The sequence below is a fragment of the Amblyomma maculatum genome, chromosome 4, assembly GCF_055883805.1.
Source record: "Amblyomma maculatum isolate TAMU_Amacu chromosome 4, ASM5588380v1, whole genome shotgun sequence".
NCBI classification, from domain to species: Eukaryota; Metazoa; Arthropoda; class Arachnida; order Ixodida; family Ixodidae; genus Amblyomma; species Amblyomma maculatum.
In genome coordinates, this window is record NC_139347.1 from 100673542 (window position 1) to 100701016 (window position 27475).

Sequence of the window (27475 nt, forward strand, 5' to 3'; positions counted from 1 at the left end):
TTCAGCCAAAGTTTGACGCCAAACTTGAGACAAGAAATGATGCCCAGGCTCCCTTCACTTACAGAGAAAAATTGGTTGAAAGCGTGGCAAATGATACCAAGGAAGCTCTAATGCCATCACAAAAAGCACTGCAGAAATCTACACCGGCTGTGACGCCGGTAACAATCAAAGCGAATGTGACTCTACAGAGAGTACCTTCCCAAGTTCCTTCAGCCGTAGGGTCCCCTTCTCGCAGCGAGCCCAGGGAATTGACTCTTCAGTTGCCGGAGATGATAGCCTATTTCGATAAGCCAGAAATGACTAAGTCATTTAAGGCAACCATTGATGAGAGCTCCGCCAGTCCGATGACAACGAAAGTGCCATCTCCTTATGTACACAGCAGTACACCAACGGGAATTGATGGCTCCTTGTCACCTTCTACAAGCGATAACAGGCAATTGAGTAGAAAACTCAGGCTGCCGCAACCGCCTACTGAACGCCGTGGTGAACCACACTCGGTACGATCTCCTAGCGAGCTATCAGCAGTTGTAGCCCGATCCCCGCGTTCACCCCTCAGAGAGCGGGATGGCCGAAGTTCCACGCTGTCACACAGCCTAGAAGACGTTTCTCACCCCCGAGCGCCGCTGTCGCACACGTTCTCAGAAAGTGGTATACGCTGTGGCGATGTGGACAAGCGGAAGGTCGTCGCCACCTTGTCGGCGCTAGCTCCACGCTCCGAGGCCTCGCTTGTTGCCTCTGATTCACAACCATCAGGAGAAACAACATTGGTAGCCAGTAATAAGAACATCGAGCCCAAATCCACCTATGGGTTACCTGAAAGCAAGAAACCTCTGTCGGACAGAATTGCCAAAGCGTCAGAAAAGAACGACCAACTACTCTCCATATTAGAGGCTGGCACATCGTGTGAACAAAACGGAAACACTGGCTCTGTTTTAGCTGATTTGACAGTGAGAGGGGTTGGAGAACAAGCACCAATTTATCCCAACAGTGATCAATCTCATGAAGGTCCCGTGGATTATTTAGGTCCAGTCAAAAACAATGTCCGTGCTAATGGATCCCCGTCACATGCTAATGGATCCCCACCACATGAAGACCCCATAGCTTTGAAAGCGGAGATTACAGTTGACGGTGCATGGCCCATTGTCAGATCAGACGACAAACATGTCCAGCCTCTTGATCATAATCAAGCAGTCAAAGAAGGTTCCACGTCTGCTGAGGCCGCAAAGCGGGACCACTACAGCCCGACTGGTAAGGCACAATCAACGGTTGTTGAATGTGTGCCTGACGAAACAATTATGGACACAGAAAATGCTGAGCTCTCTGAGCGTGATGTTAGTGAGGCCGAAAACAGGCTTACGCCAAGGGCAAGAAATGCTGAGAAAAGCGCCGAAAGCAGAGGACAAGAGTTAGTGGCGCCCCAAGCACATCGAGCAGCAATCGAACCCCGTCCTGAAGCCATGCGTTTTCCTGTACTAGACAATAGGCATGGCTTGCCATCAAGTACGGAGCTTGTTGAGCAGCCAACATCTCCTGCTGTGTATTCCACCGTACACATGTCTGCAGAATCTCCAAAAAACGTCAGTGTAGACGGGCGTCAAGTGGTCACCTTGCCAGTTCGCCGTCCAGAGCTTGTGTCATTATCTCCCAGCTCATCGGTGACTGATAGCACCATCGTCCAGCTGAAGCCGTCAGAAATACAACCTTCTCGTACTTCAGGCGCCCTCGCTACAAGCGATGAAACGGGCCTCGATGTGACGTTAAGTGGTGTCAGGGCAGGCAGTGATGAAATAGTATCGTCAGAAGCTCACAAAGCAGCACTCGTGTCACCCAACTCATCACAAAGCAGTGGGGCTGTAGATTTGAAAGATCAATTTAGGGCAACAGGACTTCAAACAAAAGAAAGCCCTCGTGTGCTTGCAGATGGCGAAGCTAAGGAAGCCAGGACAACTATTGACGACGGCACACCTGGGCAAGGAATTGCCAACCGTAGGCAGTCTACGCAAGACACTACAGTGGCGACACGCGCAGACCACCCAGGGCCGTCACGTATGGAGGGTATGAACTCCTTGCCACTCAGCGAGCATGCCGACAGCACCGACGTCTTCTTTGGAGCGGCGTCGCCTGTTGCGTCACAAGGCAGTAAGGATCTCATCAGCTTCAACACCGAACAAACCAGCGTCCAGCAAAAAGAAACAACCCCAGACGTACCGTTCGGTACAGAACGTAACAGTAAGGGCGCTTCTCCTCAAAGTAGTTCTTCGAATGAAAAATCTTCAAAATCATAGAACATCCTGGGTCATGAATGTTGAAACCGCGCACCCTTCTCAAGCACGTCAGCCATATAAGAAACACGCATTTCTGGGCAAGTGCAAGGGATGTGCGCATGATGTCAAACCGGACAATACTGGCGCCACCCGTCAAACGCAGGAGGACAACTGCTAAGGCGTGTATTGTTAAATTTCACTTTTTTCTCAAGTGAGAACTCTTACAAGTGGGAAGTAATCTACGTCTCATTTAGTGTGCTTGATAAAAGTGGCCCTCTTTGTGTGTAAAACCCCCGCTTTCTCTCTGAGCATGCCAAAATACGTATGATACATGATTTATTGTAGAGCAACGATTTTTACGAAGCGTGCATAAGATAATTGTCGATTATTGATTTTTTGAGATCACTGAAATCTTATTTCAATGAGTATAATGAAAATGTCGCACTGACTTAAGCCTGCGCAGCGCATAAATGTTTTCTCGTGGTCATTGCATGGAGTACTTGTTTTTTGAAGAGTGGACACATTCTACCGTTATTTGTAATTTTGTCCTAAAAATAATTTTTGCCATTTGTTTTGACGGCGGAATTATATGTCACGTTTTCACAAAAAGCGACGCTTTATTTACTGGTCGCTCCAACCTGCAGCAGGCGGATTGTTGCCTTTCCTCCGCGATAAGGTTTTTGCCCAACAATTAATTACGGCGACATTTAGTGCGGTGTTTAGGCGGCGATCTCTAGATCGATCGCGTTTTTTGAGCCGGTATCACGGTCAGTAACATGGCGTTGCTTCATTGCGATAATTGACATCGCTCGCAGCACATAATGCTCGCCCGGCTGTCAGACATCCAGGACATTTAAGTTTTTAAGGCAAAAAGGCACTCTTATCGCCACAGGAGACGCCTAACGCTCATAATTTTGCATTCTGATCTGGTTTATGTCTGTTTTTGTCAACAATTAACTGCGTTTTAGTATATGCAGACCAAAATATGGGTTAATTCGCATATTAAATGCGCATTAATTTGTTTTGATACCACTAAACGTTATAATACAATAAAATAACATTTTCTTATGTGTACTTTTCCAATATCGCTAAAGTGTGATTTTTTTTTTTTTCAGTTCAGATGATGTTCTATAAATTCAGAAAATGCTGGAGATTTATCCGCTTTGTCTTTCCAATGCCTGCACGCGGCGTAAAGTTACGTGAACAGCAGGTCGCAAGAGAAAGCAGAAGCTGTCACATAAAATGGACAATACAATCACTTTTCAGGATATAACTTTATTTCACATTTAATTTATAAGGACACATTTCGTAAGAGCTAACAAGGATCACTGTAGTCAGAAATGATATAGAGTGGCAGGAAATACTATTTCTTCTGTGTTATAGTTGTAGTAAATAGAAGTAACCGACCATCAAGCGATTCCTAACCCTACTTGGTGTTCTTTGCCTTATTAGACTTTAGTGACACTGACAGAAAAACATTCACCACGAACAATACAAATAAGTAGTTTCGTAAAGGTTAGGCGTTATAGTTCCCTTTTCATGGTCGGCTGAAATGATGCATTTCACTGGCGTATCAGTTAGTTGAGGCGCGTATCGTGTAATTTATTTTCTCTCGGGTTCATTATGGAAGCTGTCCGCCTTATGTTCATATAACGCGCTTCCGCCTACCGCGGGCGCGAATGAAGAAAGTCGAGCTGTACATGAGCAATTCCACGAAGAACACGACCAGTGCTGCGGCTTGCCCCAGGATCACCATGTAAAAGAGGGCAGCGGTGTCACTGGCCGAGAGTGAGTGGACTTCGAATGGCGAGGGACGTGCGAGGTACCAGGTTTCCGGAAGCAGCTGAAGGCGTTTCCGCTCTGTCAATCCTGACTCGTGCATCCAGCGGCATCTGCGAGCACCGCCGGAGTACACTGCATCTATCGTTCTAGGGTTTGCAAATAGGCAGGCACACAAATTTAATAGCAAAATGCAGCAGGTTCCGAGATGCCCCTCAGGAGCTTTAATGGCGGATTTCTTCAGAAAAATCATGGAACTACAATTGAGGAATTTTGAGGCTTTAACAATAAGTCGTCAACTCGCTGTTAGTTGCTTCTAATATACTTCTCCTAATATCTGGCTTTGGCAAAGGTAATCCTCTGTCGTGTCGATGTACACGGACGATGAAAGCCCAAGCGCCGTTTCAAAGCATCTGCAGAAATAATAAAGACATTCAAGTCTGTATATCTCCATACTTGCGCATAAATATCTCTCGAGAAAGGCTCTTCACGTTTGAAAGGAGCTTCCAACATTTGTTTACCTCCCGTGGCTTAGAAATGGAAATAAAAACTTGGCAGAGCTTGGCTCCTCGCAGGCTGTAATGTGTCTTGGGTTTCGGTAACAGAGGCTGTACACTAATATTTTTTTTTTATTCTTGCCCGCTAGAAGAACCTTCAAGACAATTGCATACGAACAAGTTGAATCATGAGACTAAACACCTCTGCGTCCAGAATCAAAGTGCGTCAAAAAGCACACGGTAATAACAATCCGCCCGAAATCATGTTTCCCAGTTCAGATAATATATATGTAATAAGCTAACGCAGCTGTTAGACGTTTCCTTGCGTTTAAAACACCGGTATTGGAATTGGCGATAATTTGCTGACGCAAGTTTACAAGTGACACTTACTGCAGCGCGGTTCTTCTACAGTGTAAGCTCTACTGTTCTTGTGCCAAACTGCAAGGTCATCTGGCGCTGAACTTTTGACCTTGAACTCTCGCGCCAAGCAGTAGATATTTCATCACCCTCCGAGATCATTCATCTGTGCAAGCTCGGTACTGTGCATGCACCTGAATCTTCTGCGGCTCACCACAGCAGCACCAGAACGAACAGATCAGCTTACCTGGCCCAGGAATGAGTGTAGCATGCTATTGCCGTAGCCGAACACGCCTCGTGTAAAACTGCGACACACTCCCGCGCCAAGCAGTGAACGTCATCGTCTTCGTCAAGTTCCAACAGCAACGCACTTCCGCACAATCTGAGCTCAGCAACGCTATCTGTGCTGTGAACAGTGGCATCATAGCACAGCCCCCGATAAACTTGCGCTTTTCAATGTTTTCTTGTCATACAGACTTTTTTTGTATGCACTTAAAAAAATGAGGTGGTTCGAAGAAGCCGCACTGTCCTTTATGAATCCAACGGGCCCTCAGCGAACTTTATTTGTCGCAATTCAGAGCATATTCCAGGGTATTTCCATATTGCTCTTTTGGTGCAAGCACCAAACAACTCCATCAGCTGAAAACGGCGTACGATGTAGCTGGCTAACATAAAGGCGACTTAGGTGCGCTGCATGGTATGCGTTGCCCGCCTATATTTACCTAAGTGGCACATTTATTTACATCCACTAGTAACCGACTGCCCCCCGCCAGTATACCTGCCAACCCTGCCACATGTGGCGGATTTCCTTTTTTGAACTTTACCGGCTACCAGCAATGGCAGGTAGTACTTGGACTATATTTAATTCAATTACTAAGCTTTATTAAAGAATATGGCATGTACCTGTATTTGTAGATAACTCAGTATACTGCACGACATGCTGTAGAAATAAAAAATATACTCAAATTGAAATAAATAATTACCTAATTGTGGCAGGTGCCTGTTGACAAGCGGGTTTCTTACATGGGTCACCCAGATGCACCTGCTTTTTCTCAGGTAACAAATATAAAGCTGGTACTCTAAAATGGCAGCTTACAAGTGTGCAAAACAATTAAGCAGCAACTGTGCGAGGACAGTGTTCCCTTTTAAGCCACTTGAAGGCAAATACACGCGTTGGCTGCATGTATTTCTCCCCAAAAGGCATGTAGGTAAAAAAAAAAAAAAAAAAAAAAACGCTTGGGACCCGTAGTCTCTGGCTTTCTTACCGCAGTCAACAACTCCGGCGCAGGCTGCTACTTGCGAGTTCACTGGCACCTCCTTCCTCATTTGACTCTCGTCATAAATGAACATCCCTCTTTATACGTTCTGTGTCTTTTGCCAGTTATTGCACAATTCAGAAAATGTAGCTATATAAACTGTTCAGTTCATAATGATTCCAAGGGCAATCAATAACGTCATAAATAGCACACTCATCGGCATGCATGCGAATCTTAGATTGATATTATTCGGGAGGTCGTTAATATAGAGTAAAAAGAGTCAGGGCCCTAATACGGAGCCTTGCTGCACACCAGAAGAAACCGGGGCCACATATGATTCCCCTGAATTGTGAGTTACGTACTCGGAGCGGGCTGAAAGAAAATTGTATATCCAATTAACCAAACGCGGCATCTTTAAAATAGGATTTAACTTGAACAGGAGTTTAAAATGAATAACGGTGTCAAGCCTTAGAGAAGTCAATAAATATTGCATCAGTTTGATTACCACAATCTAAGTTAGAATAAATATTATGTACAAATTCGGACATTTGTGTTTCTGTGCTAAAGCACCGTCTAAAGCCATGTTTAACATTACACAAGATGTTATTAGTTTCTAAATACTCTGTAATATGTTTATGAATGATATGTTCTCACAATTTACATGATGAGGATGTGAGGGAAATGGGTCTATAATTGCATAGAAGCTGTTTATCACCAGATTTGAAAAGAGGAAGAGCTTTCGCCAGCTTCCAAGAAGCAGGAACAGTGCTCGAGTTGAGCGATGTTTTGGATATGATGTGAAGATAGCGAGTTGTCCATATTGAATACCGCACTAAAAATGCATTTGGAATTCCGTCAGGGCCACCACATTTCTTAATGTTTAGGGGAAATACTAGTTTTAGAATACCCTCTTGAAAAACTACAATGTTAGAAATTGGAGGAGAAGTACTAGTGAATGATGGCAACACTCGGTTATCATGAGTAAAAACGGACTGAAAAAAGGTGTTGACAGCGTCGTTTATTCTGGATAGCGAAGTACTTTCGGCTTCTCTATCAATATTACATATTCCTCCAGACGTGCAACTTTTGGCATGAGTTAAGATTACGGGCTTCAGTGACTGAGCAAGAGGGTGTCATGTATGGAGGATGGTTCGGCAGTGGAAGGAACGGGTACAGGTGTGATGGGGGCATGCGGGCGGAAGCGGAGAGGGAGACCCAGTCACCTGTGGTGTAGGGTTTCGGATCCCTGGTGGGGCTTGTCCTAGGTTGTGGTTAACTTGGATAGAAAATTGGAATACCTTGCACGAAAAGCTGACTGGGGGTTCGGATGTAATGACGTTAGAGCTGGTAGTGCGATGATGGTGACCACGGTACTGTGAAACTGCTGATGCGTGCCCGGTGTGGCTGTAGATATGAAGGCGTAGGAGCAGGCCGCGGTGTTACATTTGTCACATGGATGTCGAAAAACTATCCACATTTGCATTTGAGGGCTCACACACTGTGTGTGTGGAGGGGGGGGGGGGGGGAGGGGGGGAGGAGGGGAGGTATTTGGCAGTGCACATTGCCAGAAAATTGGAATATGTGGTGCCGTATAAACTCCTGCGTGACGACCTTCAACTTGGCGCAGAGATGCGTTTGGCGTAGAGATCGGTGTGGCAAGCACGGTTGTACGGTGCAGTGGCGCCGAATGTATCCGGAAGCTTTGCGACCCTTGACAGACGATGCTGCAGAAACGCAGAAAATAGGCAACTGCAAACTATTTTCACAATGTGCGCTTTATTTTTGATATTGTGTGATCCCTTTATTTATCGACTACTCATTGTGTGAAGGGGGCTCGCAGGCTATTAGTGCCCCTAGAGAAAGAGGGTGGCAGGATATTCTAAGTCTTCGCTAGTGCAGTTCGAGAAAACGAAACTAGCCAACGCTCGATCAGCTGCGAGTTCTTTCGATCGCATCTGCCTTACTCTATTCTTTATATCGTTTTTACCTACTATTGAACTAGGTAACAAAACACAACAATGAAAATAACTAGCATTCAAAGGCTGAATTTAGTGCACTTTAACAGTCGGCTGGAACCACTTGTCCCTCTTTCTTCTGGTCCATTAAATAGACTTGGATATCGCAGAATTATTTTCATTCTCTTTTTTTTTAACATAATAAAAATATCTGGCCGTCTCATGTTCTCATTACTAGGCGCCTACTGTGGCGGTTTCGAAAATATCGAGCAGTGTAGAATCAGTTCCCCGATGAACGTCGCCAGTGCCACGGCCAGCCCCAGCATCACCATGTAGAAAAGCGCTGCGGTGTCCTCGGCCGTGAGCGAGTGGACTTGGGACGCTGAGGGACGTGCCAGGTACCACGTTTCTGGAAGTAGCTGAAGGCGCTTCCGTTCTGTCAGTCCAGACTCGTGCATCCAGCGGCATCTGTAGGTACCGGAGTACTTTATTATTACGTTTACTGTGTTTGAAAACGTGTCAATATAGACACAACGAAATAGAAACAAAAAAGCTTGAAATGTCACTGCAGGGGCTTAAAGGCAATCTTTTCCAGAGATGTTAGGACAAAGAAAAAAAAAACGTTGCGGGAGCACCTACTTTTTATTAGGCGATGGCCGTACGTTAGCATTAGGTCTTTTAATTAGTTTTATAAAAATTGATTTTTTTTTCATATATTTTAATATATGTGGTGTGTATTTCTTTTGCTCCACATTACTCTGAGCAAACTGCAGGGGAGCTTTATTGAGCTCTTTGCTGGGTCATTCTTATTCATTTTGTTTTCTTTTTTGCTGGGCTTCTCTCGGTTATTATTAACCAGTAATACATTTACAGTCATATTTTTCTGGCGCTAGGTTTGCTTTCCTGACGCAGTCATCTTCCTCTCTCCACTTCGCCATCAGTCACTGCACGAGTTACAGCCGGTGCTAAGCACAACATTCAACTACACCGACATTGATTTTTCCTGAAGCGACTTCTGATCGGGCCCATTAAAAGGTATACATAAAAGAACAAAAGTGCGCATTTTGGCTACAAAACTCGTAGCGTAAAGAAGTAAACTAAAAACGTTTACCGAATCTAAATGTGAAACGTAAACGAGATGCAGCGTCAAAAGCCTTTTCCTGTAATCACATACGTGTGAACATTCCAAGATTAGTCGTGACAGGCACCGTGCTGTCAGCAGATTTCATTAACCCGGCCCGTGCGACGACTGAAGTCTTTAGCCCAGAGGGTAATGCTTTTCAGCAAATTAGACGTATTCAGCCCCTACCCTACGTCCTCTACTCAAAGGGGTAGATAATAGTGGCGTCATGACAATCACCTTCAACTGCTAGACCAATGTTTACGCTTGCCGAGATGGTGCTCCAGCGTGTTCAGACACAGGCACCTTCTCCCATGAGGGAACATTTTTCATGGGCTTCAGAGCGGACATATAGCCTGTCCAACTGCTTGTAAGGCAGGGTACACACGCCAGCAGTCCGTGTACAACGTCACTTCTCCACTTTGTCCACAGAGGTAGGGTATATGCCATATGCGACAATAAATAGTGTGTCCAAGCTTTGCTGTCAAAAGCTGCGTGTGACTAGTGTGAGTGCGATAACGTTGCTACTAGGGACACAATCCACGTGAGGGACAGGCCTCTTTCGGCTAGAAAAATTACTTTTGAGGCAATTTTTGCGCCTTGTTGAATTCATGTTGAATCAACCGGAAGCCAAAATGAAAATAAAAGACTGCAGTTGCAGTTCTACTTAACAACTGCTAAATTAACTTTCAGTCATGCCTTACTGAACATTGTTTATACTGGGAAATTTCTCTGGAGGTTTCGTTGTGGTTGTGCAGATCATATAAATACTACATTTAAACTCATAGATTCATCATCTGGAACCTGAAAATGAACTCCTTGAAATGCATTTGAAAGGGCGCGCACTTAACTGCATTGCATATATGAAGATATCCGGTATAAGGTCCACGGTATACATTAAGCTACCAAAAGGGGCACATCTTTTGATAGCTATTGGTGCCGAGCATAACACTAAAATCAGGGAGAATCATATGTTCTGCCTTAGGTTAGGAAGCGATAGCGGCCTGTGGCCCCCTATGGTGCCCCCGTGTTTATAAATCGACGTAGACGCGCATGTTCCATTGCGAGAGCCACTTTCAAACTTCGAAAAACGAGGCACCACCTGTCTTGGCAACGACGTATCACGTCTCGGTGGAGTTCCTGTGGCCGCCGCATGCTTTTGCCATAGGAATTGTTTCGACCATTTTGCTCACTTTTTGGGTACATACGGTGATGACGACTGCTCTTCAGCCGAACGAGCCCTACATGATATTGCGTAAAACTGGTCTTACTCAGTGATGACATATACAGCTCGTTTGCACCCAGAAGCTACCGCCATCGACCTGACGATGGTTAGAAAAAATTTTGACTGGTCGAGAGGGTCATGACGCCACAATCACATGAGCTCGCGCGGCAATTTCAAGCACCGCACATTGCAATAGTCCTAACTAATTTGGGAGGGTACAAATGAAGCCAAAATTGGCGAGAAGGCTCCTCTAATGAGGTCGTTTCAGAGAATAGAACTTTTTATATAAAATAAATTTGCGGATTTTCAGGTTCCAATGCCAGCCCTCCGCTTGCCAGGAAGGCACGCAACGCATAGGCCACGAACCGCGAAGGGTTCATTTTTTTTTCTTTATTGCGTTTATTTCGCAAATATATATATATATATATATATATATATATATATATATATATATATATATATATAGAGAGAGAGAGAGAGAGAGAGAGATATATATATATATATTGTCACGTACACGGTGACTAAGGATACCAATGATAGCAGGGGGTAGCCCAGACACAAGAACACAGCAGCACAGACGCAAACGTGCAAGCGACACTTTGTCGTCCTCTTCCACTTCGTCCTCCTTTCACACCTCAGTCATGCGCCACCTGGCAACGCTAGGTGGCATTACCCCCTCCCTCCGAAAAAATGAGAAGGGCCGGTAAAAATGGTGTGAAAAGCAAGAGAGTGGTCACAGCGGGTGGCCATACGCTATCGGTGGTAGTACGGCTTCAGTCGCACAATGTGCACAATGTCCGAGCTGTGCTTTCGACGTTTTGGTTGTGTGGCACCGTCTGGGATAACTTCATAACTCAGGTCACTCACACGGCGCAACACTTTGTACGGCCCGAAGTAGCGGGAAAGGAGTTTCTCTGACAAGCCTGGACGGCGAACTGGTGTCCATACCCAGACTTGGCCTCCAGGCTTGTAGTCAACCTGGCGGTGCCGGAGGTTGTAACGATGCGCGTCAGTGGTCTGCTGCTGCCCAATGTGCACACGGGCGAGCTGGCGGGCTTCCTCAGCGCGGATGGCATATTGCTGGGCATCTGAGGATAGCTGGTCATCATCTGGGCACGGGAGCATGGAATCGAGCATGCTCTGAACTTCGCGTCCGTAAACAAGTCGAAATGGTGTGAAGCGCGTTGTCTCTTGTAAGGCTGTATTATACGCAAATGTAACGTACGGCAGCACCTCGTCCCAGGTCGTGTGCTGCACATCGACGTACATTGCCAACATGTCCGCAATCGTCTTATTCAATCTTTCTGTAAGGCCATTGCTTTGTGGATGGTACGCTGTGGTTTTGCGATGGGTCGTGCAACTCAGCTCAAATATGCGGTCGATCAGCTGTGAAGTGAAAGCTGTCCCTCTGTCGGTAATGACGTAGGAAGGGGCGCCATGCCGCAAGACTATGTTGTGCATGAAAAACTCTGCTACTTCGGAAGCTGTGGCATGAGGGATTGCCTTTGTCTCAGCGTATCGAGTCAGGTAGTCAGTAGCGACTACTATCCATTTGTTTCCGGCCTGCGACAAAGGGAAAGGACCAAGGAGGTCCATGCCGATTTGGTCGAACGGAATGCGGGGTACTTTAACGGGCTTGGGAAATCCGGCAGGCTTCTGGGGCGGTGTTTTACGGCGCTGGCATTCGCGACAGCTTCGTACATAGCGTTTCACTGCTGCGGAAAGTCCTGGCCAGTAATACATGTTGCGCACTCGAGCAAGAGTCCGTGAGCAACCCAAATGACCAGACGTTGGTTCATCATGGCAAGCAAGGAGAATATCCTCACGGAGCTCGCATGGCACTACCAGAAGGTAAGTTCTGTCTTGGCTCTGGGAGTTTCTTTTATACAAGACGCCTTGCTGTATGCAGAAGGAACCAAGGTGCCGAGATAGGTGTCGAGGCAGAATCGTATCACGCCCTTCCAGATAATCGATGAGTGGAGGGATGTCTGGATCAGCTCTTTGTCGATCCTTGAGCTCAGATGCGCTGAGGGCTCCTAGAAAACCGCTATCGTCATCGGCTGTAGTATCGCCAGTGTCAATGGGTGCTCGTGACAGCGTGTCGGCGTCTTCGTGTTTGCGGCCGGACTTGTAAACAATGGTTATGTCAAACTCCTGAAGCCGTAAACTCCAGCGTGCAAGTCGGCCAGATGGGTCTCGCAGATTTGCCAGCCAGCACAAACAATGATGGTCGGTGACGACTTTAAATGGCCGGCCGTAAAGATAGGGACGAAACTTCATAGTAGCCCATACGACCGCCAGGCATTCCTTTTCTGAGGTGGAATAGTTCATTTCGGCACGAGAGAGAGTGCGGCTAGCATAGGCTATTACTCGCTCAAACCCGTCTTGATGCTGAACAAGGACCGCGCCAAGACCGATACTACTGGCGTCAGTGTGTACCTCAGTGTCAGCCGCTTCATCGAAGTGCGCCAGAACAGGGGATGTTTGAAGGCGCTCACGAAGCAAAGAGAAGGCCATCTGCTGCTCAGAGTTCCACACAAAGGAGGTGTCCTTCCTTGTAAGGCGCGTCAGAGGTTCTGCGATCTGAGAAAAGTCCGCAATGAAACGCCGATAATATGCGCACAGGCCGAGGAAGCGCTGAACAGCCTTCTTATTAGCTGGAACGGGAAATCGTGCGACGGCAGCAGTCTTATCGGGATCCGGGCGCACCCCATCAGCGCTTACAACATGGCCGAGGAACTTGAGTTCTGTATACCCGAAGTGGCATTTCTGGGGCTTCAGCGTGAGATCAGCAGAACAGAGGGCTTCCAGGACAGCTCGAAGGCGTTCGAGGTGTTGATCAAATGTTTCGGAAAAAACAACTACATCGTCCAAGTACACAAGACAGATCTGCCACTTGAGGCCAGTGAGGACGGTGTCCATCATCCTTTGGAATGTAGCTGGGGCAGAGCACAATCCAAATGGGAGTACTTTGAATTCATATAGGCCATCTGGAGTGACAAATGCGGTTTTTTCTCGGTCTCTTTCGTCTACTTCAATTTGCCAATAGCCGCTTTTTAAATCAATAGATGAAAAATACTTCGCACGTCGCAATCTGTCCAGTGAGTCATCGATGCGCGGCAACGGGTATACATCTTTCTTTGTCACATTATTCAATTTCCGATAGTCGACGCAAAATCGAAGAGTGCCGTCTTTCTTTTTGACAAGAGATAGAGATATATATTTTAATGGCAACAGGAGATGTCTGCCTAGTGGTAAGCCTAGCATGCTACTCCTGATGAGGGTTGAGGGATGAGGGTGACAGATTGTGGGAGGGGAAGGGGAAATAAATGAGAAAAAAAAAGAGAATCGGTGTCGCACACTTTCACACGCACATAAGCACACACAGATGAGTTTTAAAGGGTATTGATCAACCCTGTGTCCTTAAGAAAAGTTAACTTTCACACGCACATAATCACACACAGATGAGTTTTAAAGGGTATTAATCAACCCCAGAGGTGGGCATTTGACCTCAAAAACCTCGACCTCACCTCAAACTCAAAAAATATTTGGCGACCTCACTCAACCTCAACCTCATCAATTGAGGTTGAGGTCCCCCAGGCGACTTCACCTCACTTTTCAGGTGACCATTGGCGACCTCACTCAACCTCACCTCAAACTCAAAATGTGAGGTTGAGGTCAGGCGCTCGACCTCAAAAAAAAAAAAGAATCATTAAATTAAACCGTAACTTAAAGCAAATATACATTTCTCGGTAATCCTGGGGTATATATAGGCTAGCCAGAATTTTGTCGTATGAAGGCTGTATTTTACTCCTAATTTTATACTACAATTAATATCCTGGATAAAAGCAGAGAAACTCTGGACACTACATGTCCAACTCTGGACTAAAGTGGCAATCCTCTCCCCCTCCTCGCCTACCCTTTTGTGGTCGGTTTCAATCTAAGGCCTACATGGGTACCACGTTACTACGCATAGGCCCATAATGCAATACAAAGAGTTTATCCCATCTGACCCACGTGAATAAGATTCGTATTAGAAATAAAACAAGCCAGTTCTTACTATAAACTGAAAAGACAAATGGTGTTCACCCTAGTGACGACGACAACAATGCCGATATGCTCTTTTTCTTTTCTTGCCACATAGCGCTAAACAGACAAGGACACAGCGAGACACACGGGACGGGCACTTTTTTTATCCCCATCCCGTATGTCTGGCTGTGTCCCTGTCTGTTTAGCGCTATGAGGCAAGAAAACCGACACCAACGCGCCCAAGCTTTCATCCTTGCTCTTTTTTTTTCATTCAAAAAAAAAATTGATGATTGCCGAGCTTTTTTTTAATACACTGTACATTGTTTTGCGACAGAATACATTAAATTAAGAAAAAATAGGAATACAGTCGTGCTTCGTTAGTATGAACGCTTTGGTTTCCGACCAAAACTGTCCATAAAGCGAGTCATCCATAATAACGAGTCATGAATAAAAACGAAAAGTATATAATTTATAAAAAAAAAATATAATTAATGGCTGCTGTTTTAATTAATTTGGGTATATAAACACAGCCGAGATGTCGATGCTAGCCTCTTCTCCATAAATCCGTCGACCCGAAACGTCATGTTCGTTCTTAAACCTTGTCAACCATCCTCTTGAGTAGCTGAAGTCAGTTACGCCTAGACAGAGTGTAGAATATTTCTCAGTAAACATCTCCCTGTTTTACTGAACAAAAATTCCCTAAGTCATCACAGGTAAAACCTATCAAGACGGAGGAGAAGCACCCATAATGTTGCCGAGGCAGCAAGCCTTCTCTTGAAGCATTTCGTCGCTCACGACAGCACCATTCGCGAGCACATTCCCGAACCACATTAACAAGGCTGACTCCATTTCTTCGAACTGTGCTGGGCGCTGTCGGACTGTGGCTTACGCTGTGATGCCGACGTTGAGCCATTTATCGGAGTCCGGTGGTATATATAGATGGTATACCGTCGACACGACGAGGCTGAGGCCTAGTTGAACTTGGGTCCAGTCTTTCACGGCTTGGATTGACTGAGATTGTTTTTGCCGCTTGTATTCACAGATGTCCCGCTTCGCGCCTAAGTTCAGCTCCATTCTTTTGCGTTTAGCTCCCACCATGCCAAAAGTCAGACTAAAGTTGAGGGTTACAGGCTCCTGCTTCTTTGCACTCTTTTTCCCAAGTTAACCTCCCTGACTTTCCGTTCTTCTGATTCTCTTTCTTGCCTTGTACTGTTTTTGTAAAGAAGCGAGGGAGTCAAGTTGGCAGGCTACTATACAGAGGGCTATCAAACAGCCCTTTCCTGTACCGTTTGTGTGTGTTCCTATGAAACAAACACTGGAAGCTGAAGTACAATTTAGAACGATGGCTAGCCGACTACGAAGAGCTCAGACCTTGTCAAGGCCGCATCGTTGACTCAAGGCGAAGCCGACATGCGGATCGCTGTGGTGCAAAATGTGGTATTTCGGCAGCGCAACAGTGACGAAAACCAGGAGCATGAGAAGGAAGGGCGTCCAGACCGGGACGCCCGGTCCTGGTTGCGTGGTCGTCGCGTTTCTTTTGTCGCTCTACTTCGTGAGTGTGTCTTAACCCTGACCGAAAAGCGTTAACGGCTTCATGGAACACACTTTGTGTTCTGGGATAGAAAAACTTCAGTTCCCACCCCCAATTTTGGCGCTTGTCTTTCTTGTTATTGTTTCTTTCTTACGCTTTTACGGGCCTCTCTTCTGTTCTGCGACCACATGTTGCTGTTTTCCCGACTGCGGCCTCTAGTTGCGGCGCTGCCGCTGCACCCAGAAATTTCCCGGTTCCCTCCTTTTGGGGTCTTTCTTAGCTGACCCTCGGTTTGCTGTGTACGATCCCTGTCATCCACCCTCCTTTTCTCCTTTTCCTCCCTTCTTTCCCGCTCTTGCGCCCCCCCCCCTCCCTTCTCTCCTAGAACGACGACACGCCCGCTTTGGTTCTTTCCAACTCCACAGGACTCGTTCAGGCATCCGACCGTATCGGCTGTCGCATAAGTTCCCGGCTTGCGTACCCTTCTTTAACTTGCGTTCGGACTCTTCTGCTTTTTTCAAACAATGTCCATATTAACGAGACACAAATACATGGGCCGAATAGGCTGTGTGCATTCATCCCATCTCCATTGTTCAGAGAGCGAGTTTCTATATTAACGAGACATAAATACATTGAAAAATCTACACCCCTAGAAAAACTGTCCATAATTCGGGTCTTCCATATTAAAGGATGTCATATTAACGGGGCACAAATTTTCCGTAAAAGCCACTCATGAAACGACTTGTGAAGACTAAATCCCCAACAAAACAAACAGAAGAGGAAAAGACAGCAAAACACCAATTAATCATAAAACTCGGCCAACGCCACATAAACCTTCAGAAAATTTCGATGAGGAATGCTGTTTATCTTATGAGGTCCCAACCGGCCAATCCTGGGCGTTAGTTTATAATTCTGTGATCCCGTGGCGTATTGCAAGAATTGGCGAAATCGCTTCTTCGAACACCACGCTTACATTAAAAAATTACAAGGGTCGGAACTGCTAGGAAAAAGGGTAAACGTGAACCACTTTGCTGTCGCGAACATCGGCTCGCCCGTCAAATTTCGCCGGAGCAAAATGTCCTACTCCCACCCGCCTAAACACACACACACACACACACACACACACACACACACACACACACACACACACACACACACACACACACACACACACACACACACACACACACACACACACACACACACACACAGACACACACACACACACACACACACACGCACACGCACGCACGCACGCACGCACGCACGCACGCACACACACACACACACACACACACACACACACACACACACACACACACACACACACGATATAAATACTTGTACGTCCGAACCGAATACTGGATGCCATTTCGCCAATTCTGAGACGAGCTTCTTTGTGGTATTCACTTGTTTTCCTTTGAAGAATGAACTAATAAATTGCACGGTGATGTCTCCGAAGCTGCTTCGCCGCATGCACCGTAGGTGAATCTAGAGAAACCGTTTCCCCGTTACTGTCGTATAGTTACAGCACATAAACGTAAAATAAAGGCAAGAACAACAGAAAGGAGGCGAGCAAGCAGCCCGGAGGGACCGCGCCCCCCGCTGTGCACGCGCTCCTCCCTTCGCCGTCCGTCTGTAGCAGACATGGCAATAATTTAATTACAGTAATGAAATACTGTTATTGAATTACTTTTCTCGGTAATTTGTAATGTAATTAATTCCTTTTTCGGGTTGGTAATTTAGTAATGTAATGAATTACTTTTTGGCAGTAATTTCGCAGCAAAAGTAATTAATTCCTTTCGAAATTACTTTTACTAAAGTGCGCCACTACTCCTTCAATAGTCAACGAAGTAGAGTGCCGCGAAAGCAAGAACGACGTGCGGCAAGCGAAGCCAGCGTAACGGATCGGCAAAGGGGGACAGATAAGCATAACAGTGCGTCTGAGACCTCGTGTGTAGCAGGGGCAACCATTCTCCAAGTAGCAGGATACAAGGCGTCAAGGGAATCCCGAAGGGAGAAATGGAGCAAAAAGGCTGGAGCTGAAAACTGGTTGCGAGCGTGGCGCAGCGGCACTCCCTGCTGCGTCGGCTAGTGCACAGTGGTGCCTGGTTGCACTCAACACCACGGTGCGAGGGAGGATTGGGGCTGGGGGAGATAGGCGGAAGGGTCCATGACGTGAGGCACCGTGGCTTGAGCATTACTGAGCAGTGAGCACAAATGTGCCGACGTCGATTCTTGGGACTGCGGAAGCAATAAATAACCTAGCTTCTTCGGGCCCTTCAAATGGCGGAGACAGCTCTGTGCCAGCAAGACGCTGGGTTCGCCGGTCATTTCACGACTGTTCGACCACGCGGTTCCTTTTTTTTTTTTTTGTAATGGCCCGTGCTGTAGGAGAGAGGGAAGGAATAGCTCTCTGGGACAGAATTTGGCGGGAAGACGAAAGAATGTGTGTCCTTCGCGTCCGAAGAACAAGCTTTTGTTTTGTTTATTAGCTTTGATTAGTTTTTGCATGGATGGAAACTAGAAAGTAATTTAAAAGTAATTTAATTTCTGAGTAGAAGTAATCGTAATGTAATTTCATTACTTTTTAGGAGCAGTAATGAGTAATGTAATTTAATTACTTTTCTTAGATTTTCAGCAAATTAATTAGTAATGTAATTTAATTCCTTTTCAAAAGTAATTTTGCCATGCATGGTGTGTAGGCATCTGGTTATGCTCATGCGGTGAATGCCCAACTGTCACCAATACACACCAAACGGCAATGGCGTATGTGTGCCAGCTCCGCTTTCAGAGACTAGATCGCGCTTTCCAATACTTGCAAAAGAAAAAGAAAAAAAAAACTAAATGACCGCGCGGGTAAGTGGAAAGGAGGGTTGGGCTATGGGCCTCTGAAAAAGAGCCTAATGTGAGGGAAGAAGCCTGTTCTCTTTTCGGCAGTGTACGAACTTAATTGACATACAAGAAAATATATATAAATAAATACCATGTTGACGAAAGTAATAACAAATATCGCACACTAAAAACAGAAGAGAACTGCGCTTCCCAGAGCTTATAGAAGGTTTGAGACATCGACTTATTATGGCATTCCTCAGTGCCTGCATGTAATTGGCTTCACATCACGTACATTAAAATTGATCTTTAAAGAAAAAAAACAAATATCTGAAAAAATTATTCCGACATCTGGCCACAAAAATTTTCATCCGATTGATTTGTCCGTCTCGAGCAGACGGGAGCACAAAACAGACACGTTCAGTTCGCCACACCAATTCGTCCGTCTAGACACCAAAATGTCCAGCCGGAAACCATCTCAATACTTTCTAGCGCATAAAAACATGTAGGAGAACGCTGTTCTCTTTTTTTTTTCTGCGCCTGAATAAGAGATTTCAAGAAAAACCTGATATTATGAAGTTAAGAATCTCTTACTCTCCTCCTTCCTCCTGCATTGCTTGATTTCAATAGAATTTGAGAGAGAAATAAAGGGCCTTAGCGGAGCGAAATCATTTTTTTTTTCATTGCGCTTGACTGCATACAAGCCCCATATATTTTTTGTCTGTTCTATCTCGGCAAATGGTTAACATGCGCATGCGTTTTCCTGTATACCAGTTGCGTCTTACAAGATGTGCCGTCCATTTCATCCCATTGCAGTTGTTCGGGGCCACCTGTGAATCTGTATAAGAAACAAGCAGCAAAGACCAAAGAGAGGTTCTTCTGGAAAATACAAGAATATAAATTTACAGGGCCGAAATATAGAACGATGACGTACAATTCGAAAGGGAGGACTTCGATAAAATGCCCAGATGGTATTGTGCCGGCTTTTCTGGTTTGTTCATGTTTTTTTTTTTTATCTGTCAGTATCACGTCCCCTAACAATTTCGCTGCACCATTTTCTGTTAAGTTTCCGTGTAATGTACAGCAGGGTCCTTTATCGAATGTAAGGCAGCAGCCTGGAAACGGGCATGCACAAGACACAGTTCTGCTCCGCGCCGTCTGCGCAAAGACAATTTGCTTCGCTTTTTAGTTTGCTGCTTTCTTTGCGGCCTCCGACACAAGCACCGCGGGTCAACGTGAGTTATGTGCTCTGCGCGCTCCTGGGTGTTTGAGCCTGCCGCAAGCATCGGCACAAACAAGTCAGAGGAAACGGGGGTGGCTGACGGGGGACATGAGGAGTTCGTGAAGTAAAAAAAAAATATCTCCTTCCAAGTAGACCAGAGGGAAGCGGTCTCGGGCTGCGGACATTACGGTGGAATGCCGAAAGCTGGGCAGGGGCTGCCGCATCCGGTCGTCCGATTGGGGGGTAAAAAAACACCGAGAGTCGGCGGGCACACCGCGGCAGTACGCTCGAGCTCCGCGTCAAAGGGGGCGCTCTTCGAAGAAAGCCGCGGCAACAGCAAAAAGCCTGGACCTCACAATTTCGACCTCACACAATGACGACCTCACTCAACCTCAAACTCACGCGTGAGGTTGAGGTCCAATTTCGTGACCTCACTCAAAAAATTTTGAGCTGTCACCGACCTCACCTCAACCTCACCTCACTCCGTGAGGTTGAGGTCATTTTGAGGTTGAGGTCGACCTCATGAGGTCGAAACCTCATGAGGTTGCCCACCTCTGATCAACCCTGTGTCCTTCAGAAAAGTTAGTAAGGCCTTGGTAGCCTTCGCAGCAGACGATCCGTCGCACCAAGGACCCAGGACATGTTCAAGGCGCAAGGTTGTTTCTTTAGGTAAGCTTAAATTATCGCGCAGTGTCCTGCGATGTGCAGTAAACCGTTGACAGGAGGTTACCAAATGTTCAAAATTTTCACACGCAATTGACAAGGACTACTGGTGAAGACCACGGACTTTGTGAAGGCTGCACAACACCATCATCCAGCATCTCCTGAACTTGCGTCTGGATCACTTCTCGTTCTTTGGCAGACACACGATAAGGCTGCTGTCGTATTGGGCGAGCGTCGTCATAAGTAACGATGCGATGTTGTGTGATGGGCGTTTGACGAACCTTCGAGGAAGAAGCAAAGCAGTGCTTGAAGTCTAGCAGCAGTTGCTCTAAAGCCCGCCGTTTCTCCTTCGACAAGTGGCAGTTAATGTCGATGTTGTCAAGAGATGGCTCGTTAGTTTCTACTGCCGTGGATGCAAAACAGACCGGATCGTGCGCAACATGGTCAACAAAAGCGATAGCAGTCCCCGGGAACAAGTGTCGGTACTCATTAGAAAAATTTGTGACAAGGAGTGCAGCCCGGCCATTGTGAAACGACAATAAACTTCGGGGAGCGCAAATGCCATGAGCAAGCAGGAGTGTATGGTTCGCCTCCGCTACAGCATCACCGGTACGGAAATCGTCACAGGTAACTTCCACAAGAGCACTGCTTCGCGGCGGCAGCGAGACGCTCTCAGCGGAAACACGAAGTGCGGTATTGCAAGGACTGCTACTATCTTGTTCGGTAGATTGTCCCATCGAAAACGTGACGAGTCTATTTCGCAGGTCGATAACTGCTCCGTACTCCCGCAGAAAGTCAATGCCGAGGATAAGGTCACGGGAGCAGTCACTTAAAACAACGCAACTAACGAGGAACGTACGTCCGTTAATCTGAATTCGAGCCGTGCACATCCCCTTTGGAGTAACTATATGACCGCCGGCGGTTCGAAGGTACACACCTGGCCAAGCAGTGAGCACCTTCCTCAAAACAGTCGCCATGCGACCACTCAAAATTGAATAATCGGCACCGGTGTCCACTAATGCATTGACCGTAGTGCGACCGTCTAAAATAACCGGAATGTCCAGAGAAACGCTTTTTGCTTCCCTAGGTGACGGTACCAGCAGCTCGCGGTCGGATCGAAGTGACGACGACGGGAGGTCTTCAACGCAGCGACTACCAGCGGCCTCGCCCCCGAAGGTCGCTGTTTTCAGTTTTCCCGACCAGGGCTAGACGAGCGGCCTTGGTCCTCTCGCGAGGAACCGTGAGTGAACGAGGAGGAGCGCCTTGGCGAAGGGGAGCGGGGCTGACGCTGCGAACGAGATGAAGAACGCTGCTCCGCCAGGTACTCCTCAATAACTCGGGGTCGTTGACCAAACCGGGGAGGAGGCGAGTCGATGCGGAAGCCGTGGAGACCAAGGCGTCGATACGGACAATCCCGGTAGAGATGTCCTGGTTCACCGCAGTGGAAGCAAAGCGGACGGCGGTCAGGCGTGCGCCAAATGTCGGCTTTGCGTCGGGGCAGCGGACGATTGTCGAAGTTCTGCACTGGCTGCACCGAGGGCAGCGGAACTGTAGGTGACGCGAGAATGGGCGGTGGTGAAGGGGGAGCCTGACTCTGCAGAACTTCCGCATATGTGGGACGATTGTCGGTCCCCGACAGCAATGGCGGGCTCGGAACTACAGGCGAAAGAGGGCTCTTGAGTGCCTGCCGCACCTCCTCCCGCACTATAGCAGAAACGGAAGATGGCGATTGCTGCAGAGGGCTCCAGAACTTGCTTAGTTCTTCGCGCACGACGCTGCGAATCAGTTCGCGCAATGCATCGGGATGCCGCTCTGAAGATGCAAATGATTCCGCGATTGTGCTTGTATGAAAAGGTCGGTCATAAGCCACGGCACGTTGGTGTAGCACCTTTTCCATTGTGGTGGCCTCCGCAAGGAATCCGTTTACAGTCGACGGTGGGTTTCGCACAAGGCCTGCGAACAACTGCTCTTTCAAACCCTGCATCAAGTACCTGACCTTTTTGTCCTCGGACATGGCGGGATCGGCTCGCCTGAAGGGGCGCGTCATGTCCTCGACGTATGCTTGGACACTCTCATTCGGCCTTTGGATGCGAGAGTGAATGGCACGTTCTGCATGCTCGCGACGATCTGCGCTAGTGTAAGCCTCGAGCAGTTGACGACGGAATTCCCGCCACGAAGTTAATGCTTGCTCTCGGTTCTCGAACCAGATACGGGCGCCGTCCTCAAGGCTGAAGTAGACGTTCCTTAGTTTGGCAGCATCGTCCCACTGGTTGAATGCAGCGACACGTTCAAACTGAAGGAACCAGTCCTCCACATCCTCAAAGAGGTCCCCATGGAAAGTCTTCGGTACTCGAGGGGCCTGCAAGGTGTAGTTACAGGCCGGTGCGACGCCCGTCACCTGCTGCGCAGGAGCACTAGATGTCATGGCGGCGGGTGATGGCTGAAACTCCGGAGACAGTCCCTGGAGCCGTCCACTGGAGCGATGCACGGGGGTGTCCAATGGTACAGGGCTGGCGCGACGTCTTGTAGATGGAGATTCTTGCATAGGCGATCGTTTTTACCCCGCACCTCCACCAGAATGTCACGTACACGGTGACTAAGGATACCAATAATAGCAGGGGGTAGCCCAGACACAAGAACACAGCAGCACAGACGCAAACGTGCAAGCGACACTTTGTCGTCCTCTTCCACTTCGTCCTCCTTTCACACCTCAGTCATGCGCCACCTGGCAACGCTAGGTGGCAATATATATATATATATATATATATATATATATATATATATATATATATATATATATATATATATATATATAGGCGGGCCGAATTTTCAAAACAGGTCAACTTTACAGGCAATACATCTCATTGTAACAAGTTCAAATTCGTCGCTTTCTGTTATACAATAGGGCCATTTTTTAACCCACACCAGCTACACTAGCGTAGCTAAAAAACATTGGAGATATTGCAGATTTGCTAAATGGGTGTAGCTGGTGTAGCTTAAAAAAGTGGCCCTACTGATAAACACAGATACACACGATTGAGTTTTCAAAAACGCGGTTACATTCTGGACAGATTCCCTTTGTTGGTACTAAGCGTGTGAAAGAAGCACCTACTGAACGTGTTGTGCTGAGTACGACTTACTGCTAATGCTAATGCTCGTTAGCATTTTGAACGCGGATGCAAGAGACAGGGAGTAGTCTTAAGGTTAATAGTATTTAGCGTTCGCCTATAGATGTTTTTCTTGTGGATCGTAGAATTAAGATCTTCAAATAACAGAACGTTCCACGGGAACACGATGAAGCAGTTGTACTGTATGTAACGTAGATAACTAGCCACGCGAACAACTGACAGTATTTCGCTGGTAATCGCTAATTGACATTAAAGTTGATTTACTCCTGGGGTTTTACGCTCAAAAGCTGCACGTGGGCTATTGGACACAGCTTAATAGAGATCTCTGGATTCATTCAGACCTCCTGGGCTTTTTCATTATGCACTGGCATCGCACGTGTACAAGGTCATTTTTGCCTTTTACTTAAAAAAAAAACGACTGCAATGCTCTCTTCCGACCTCGGGCTAAGCAGCCGAATGGCCGAGCCATTGGACTAGAGGCGAGTCTCAGTGCAAATCAAGTCAAAGGTCATTTTAAATGGATTCATTCTAACCTTGTGTGAAGAAGTTTCATGATCCTGGGGTCCAGAGTCTTGCGCATAAACATGCAGAACTGCGCCGATATAGTGTGCTGTTTAGAGGCATAGATGATGCCCTGCCCTGGCTTCTGCGGGTACAGGGTCGCAATGTAGCTCTGCATCACATTGTCCTCCATAAAGATGACGGCACGCTTGAGGATCATTTCATCAAAAGTTTCCCGAGTGAAAACAGCCGAAGCAGGCATGATGGACCTGTGTGCGTGGGCCATGGCCAGAATCTTCTGTAAATCCTTTTCTGGCGAAACCTGCACGGTACAGAATTTTTGAGAACGCGTCTACTCAGAAGTGTCTCCTGGTGGGCGATTTGGTGAAAATAGTGCATCGTCAAAACCGTGCGGGTAAAAAAGAACAGAGCAAGAGGACACACCGCACGCAAAACCTAGACTTCTATCTTATTGAAGTTAGAAGTCTGCGCATTGAGCGCGGTGTGTGTTCTCTTGCTCTGTCCTTGCTTTATTATTTGAAGTTAGAAGTAAGCGCTTTGTTGTGAAGTGTGTTCTGGGACTCTGTCTTTGCTTTATGCACGCACTTTTGAAGATGAAAGTATGTGAATAAACATTGACAGATTATTATGGTCTTTGATAGAGCGAAATTTGAGCACAGCGTTTGGGCACTTGAACGATGGGAGATCGCGCGTGGAAACCCAGTGCTTAAAGTCGGCGACGATTGGCCATCGCGTCTGCCAAGTAATGAATATATCTAACCTCGGCACTGCTGCAAAAGGCTGCGTTGAGCCGGTGCGTTTCCAGCAGTCGCCGCATCCGGAGCGCGACGACCTGACACCGCCTTCGTCTACCACTCCGCAACTTCCTCTTTTACTTTGCTCCCTAGCGCTCTCATTACACCAACCTCGATCCTTCAGTTTTTTCCCCTTACACTTTTATTCTGGTCCTCCTTTCGATCTCTGCGGCAGTTCTCGATCCCTCTGACAATTGCGTCAGCGTCCTAGCCAAACCTAGAAATTGGCGCTTATGAGCAGCAGCGCTCTCAGAAACGTCGGCTCCGGCTGTCTGCAACGAGAGTCACACAGTGTAGCTCGCAGAAGTAGGTTCCGACTTCTGGTGTGCATTGCGCAATGCGGCATCACGCTGTGACGTCACAAAGATGCAGTGGCACTGATTTCAGTAAGGAATTTCTTGTAAGCAATAGACGGGCTCCGGCTTTCATATAGGCGCATTTATAGGCGCATTTAGCGCAGTTATATACCCATGCCTACGCGACTGTTTTGACCGTACACTCCATTCGCAGGCGGTAGTGAGAACACATCGATCGGTAATGTTTGTGCGTGAGGTGCCAAAACACACGAGAGAAATTTCGTGCTCCTCCCGAAGTTACCCTTAGGTTACCCCAGTAAAGGGTCGGGGACTGCTTCTCGACGCTGAACCGGTTAAGTTCCTGCGCTAATGAACAAAACTCCGCGATAGCTGTGCATAAAATAAAAACACAGGTAACTGGCACGTCTCTCCTTTGCGTTTGATATAATTTCGTGATACCACACCTGAAAAATTGCCAGTGTGAAGACAGTTTGTTGCGTTAAAACCATTACCTACTTTCCAAAGATTTTACTATCCAAAACTCGTTGTGTCTGTAGATGAGCTCTACTGTACTGAGGCTGAGGCTATAGTACTTTATCGCAAAACACATGCAATAACATTTAAATCGTTTTTGCTGTTGCATGCGACAATTTTGCAATGACCCGCCTTCCGTGCTTACACAAGTTACCTTCTCAGCGTATACCCTGTCCGCATGCGCTTGACAGCGTGTGCATACCCTCTTTACGCAGGGCGCCAGAAAAGTCATTAAGAGCGATGAGAGGGTAGGATCCCGAATCGCATAGGCACATTGTGGCGAACACTAAAGAGAGAAGATTCTGGCTGCGTACAAAGATAATTTAACGCTGGTTGGCAGGATAGAGACTGCGCGTCATGATGTCGTAAGGCGGTTACGTGGTATGTCGCTGCAGGGCATGTCGTTCCTCCGAAAATACAGGAAAACGTGTTTTTTCGACTTGCCCTTTTATAAACAAACTACGAGCATAGGTTGATGGCAGTGCCACACATGCTCGAGTTCACAATAATGGGCGTACTTTGAACTGATGCTCGAATGTGGTTCCTCGAATGATGATTGGCTTGAGGTGCGGCCTCTCCGCCAAGTCTCGGAAGGTCTCCAGACGCTCTGTGGGCGTCCTGACACTCATGCTTGCTTTCATAGTACCTTGGAAGGAGTTCATCAGCACCAGGACAGCCAACCACCAGACGGAGAATATAACACGACCCACAACGTCACGCACGGGACGAATTGTACCTGCGCAGGCATGGTCGATAGAAGAAGCAAAAAGACTTGGATGATATAGGTCACATTCATAAGGCAGTTGTAGCAGACAATGAAATATTTTTTTTCGTTCTCATTTCTGCAAAAGGAAACAAACTGTTCTAAATAGCACCTGGCATGATTGAGGCCAATTTATTTTCATTCCCCAAAAACATTTCGATCTGTGCATTTAGTTCTCGGTAAGGAGTCGCTTATATGACATTTGAATTCACGTTACTCCTATGCCACGGGCAGGAGCTGCCAACTCGGGTCGCACCTTTCATATGGGAGGGTGACATCAGAATTAGCTGCCAGAACCGTTACTCCTACGACACGCAGGCACATCCATACCGCTTGGTTGAAGCGTGACTTTATATGTCGGCTGGTAGCTTACGCTCTCGCCTCATACCCTTAAAGGATGAGCTTAAGTGTCCCCAATAATGTAGCACCTATACACTGATAGGGCGTGCTAGGGGAATAATGTAGCAGGCAAAGGAAGCTTCCACCATTGCTTTCGGAATACAACTAGGGTTAACCAGAGCTAAACCACAACACATTTTTTATGTAGCAAATCGTGTTGCGCCATGCACCGTCCCAAGTCATCACCGATAGAGGCACATCGTTTATGGCACAACTTATGCACGACATATCTGAGCTCAGTCACGCGATCCATCGCAAAACCAGTGCCTATCACCCACAGACGAATGGCCTTACGGAGAGACTCCATAA

The 27475-nt window shown here is 46.9% G+C and overlaps 1 protein-coding gene across 1 annotated transcript; it reads right to left on the bottom strand.

Moving 5' to 3' along the window:
- Positions 1-8350: 8350 nt before the first annotated feature.
- On the bottom strand, positions 8351-26696 carry LOC146191842 (uncharacterized). Its single transcript, XM_084600383.1, has 3 exons — positions 26523-26696; positions 24392-24681; positions 8351-8576 (listed from the first exon to the last, which is right to left on the bottom strand). The coding sequence occupies exons 1-3, from the start codon at positions 26664-26666 to the stop codon at positions 8351-8353; spliced, it is 660 nt and encodes a 219-aa protein (XP_084456509.1). The 5' UTR covers positions 26667-26696.
- Between the last annotated feature and the right edge of the window lie 779 nt (positions 26697-27475).

Bases quoted from the DNA above. Each gene is read 5' to 3' on its own strand.
- LOC146191842 (XM_084600383.1), bottom strand. From the start codon at position 26,666: ATGAACTCCTTCCAAGGTACTATGAAAGCAAGCATGAGTGTCAGGACG. The intron at 24,682-26,522 runs GTACGCCCATTA...TGTACCGTGCAG, and splicing joins CATTCGAGCATCAGTTCAAA to GTTTCGCCAGAAAAGGATTT. The intron at 8,577-24,391 runs GTTAGAATGAAT...CGGTACCTACAG, and splicing joins ATGAAACTTCTTCACACAAG to ATGCCGCTGGATGCACGAGT.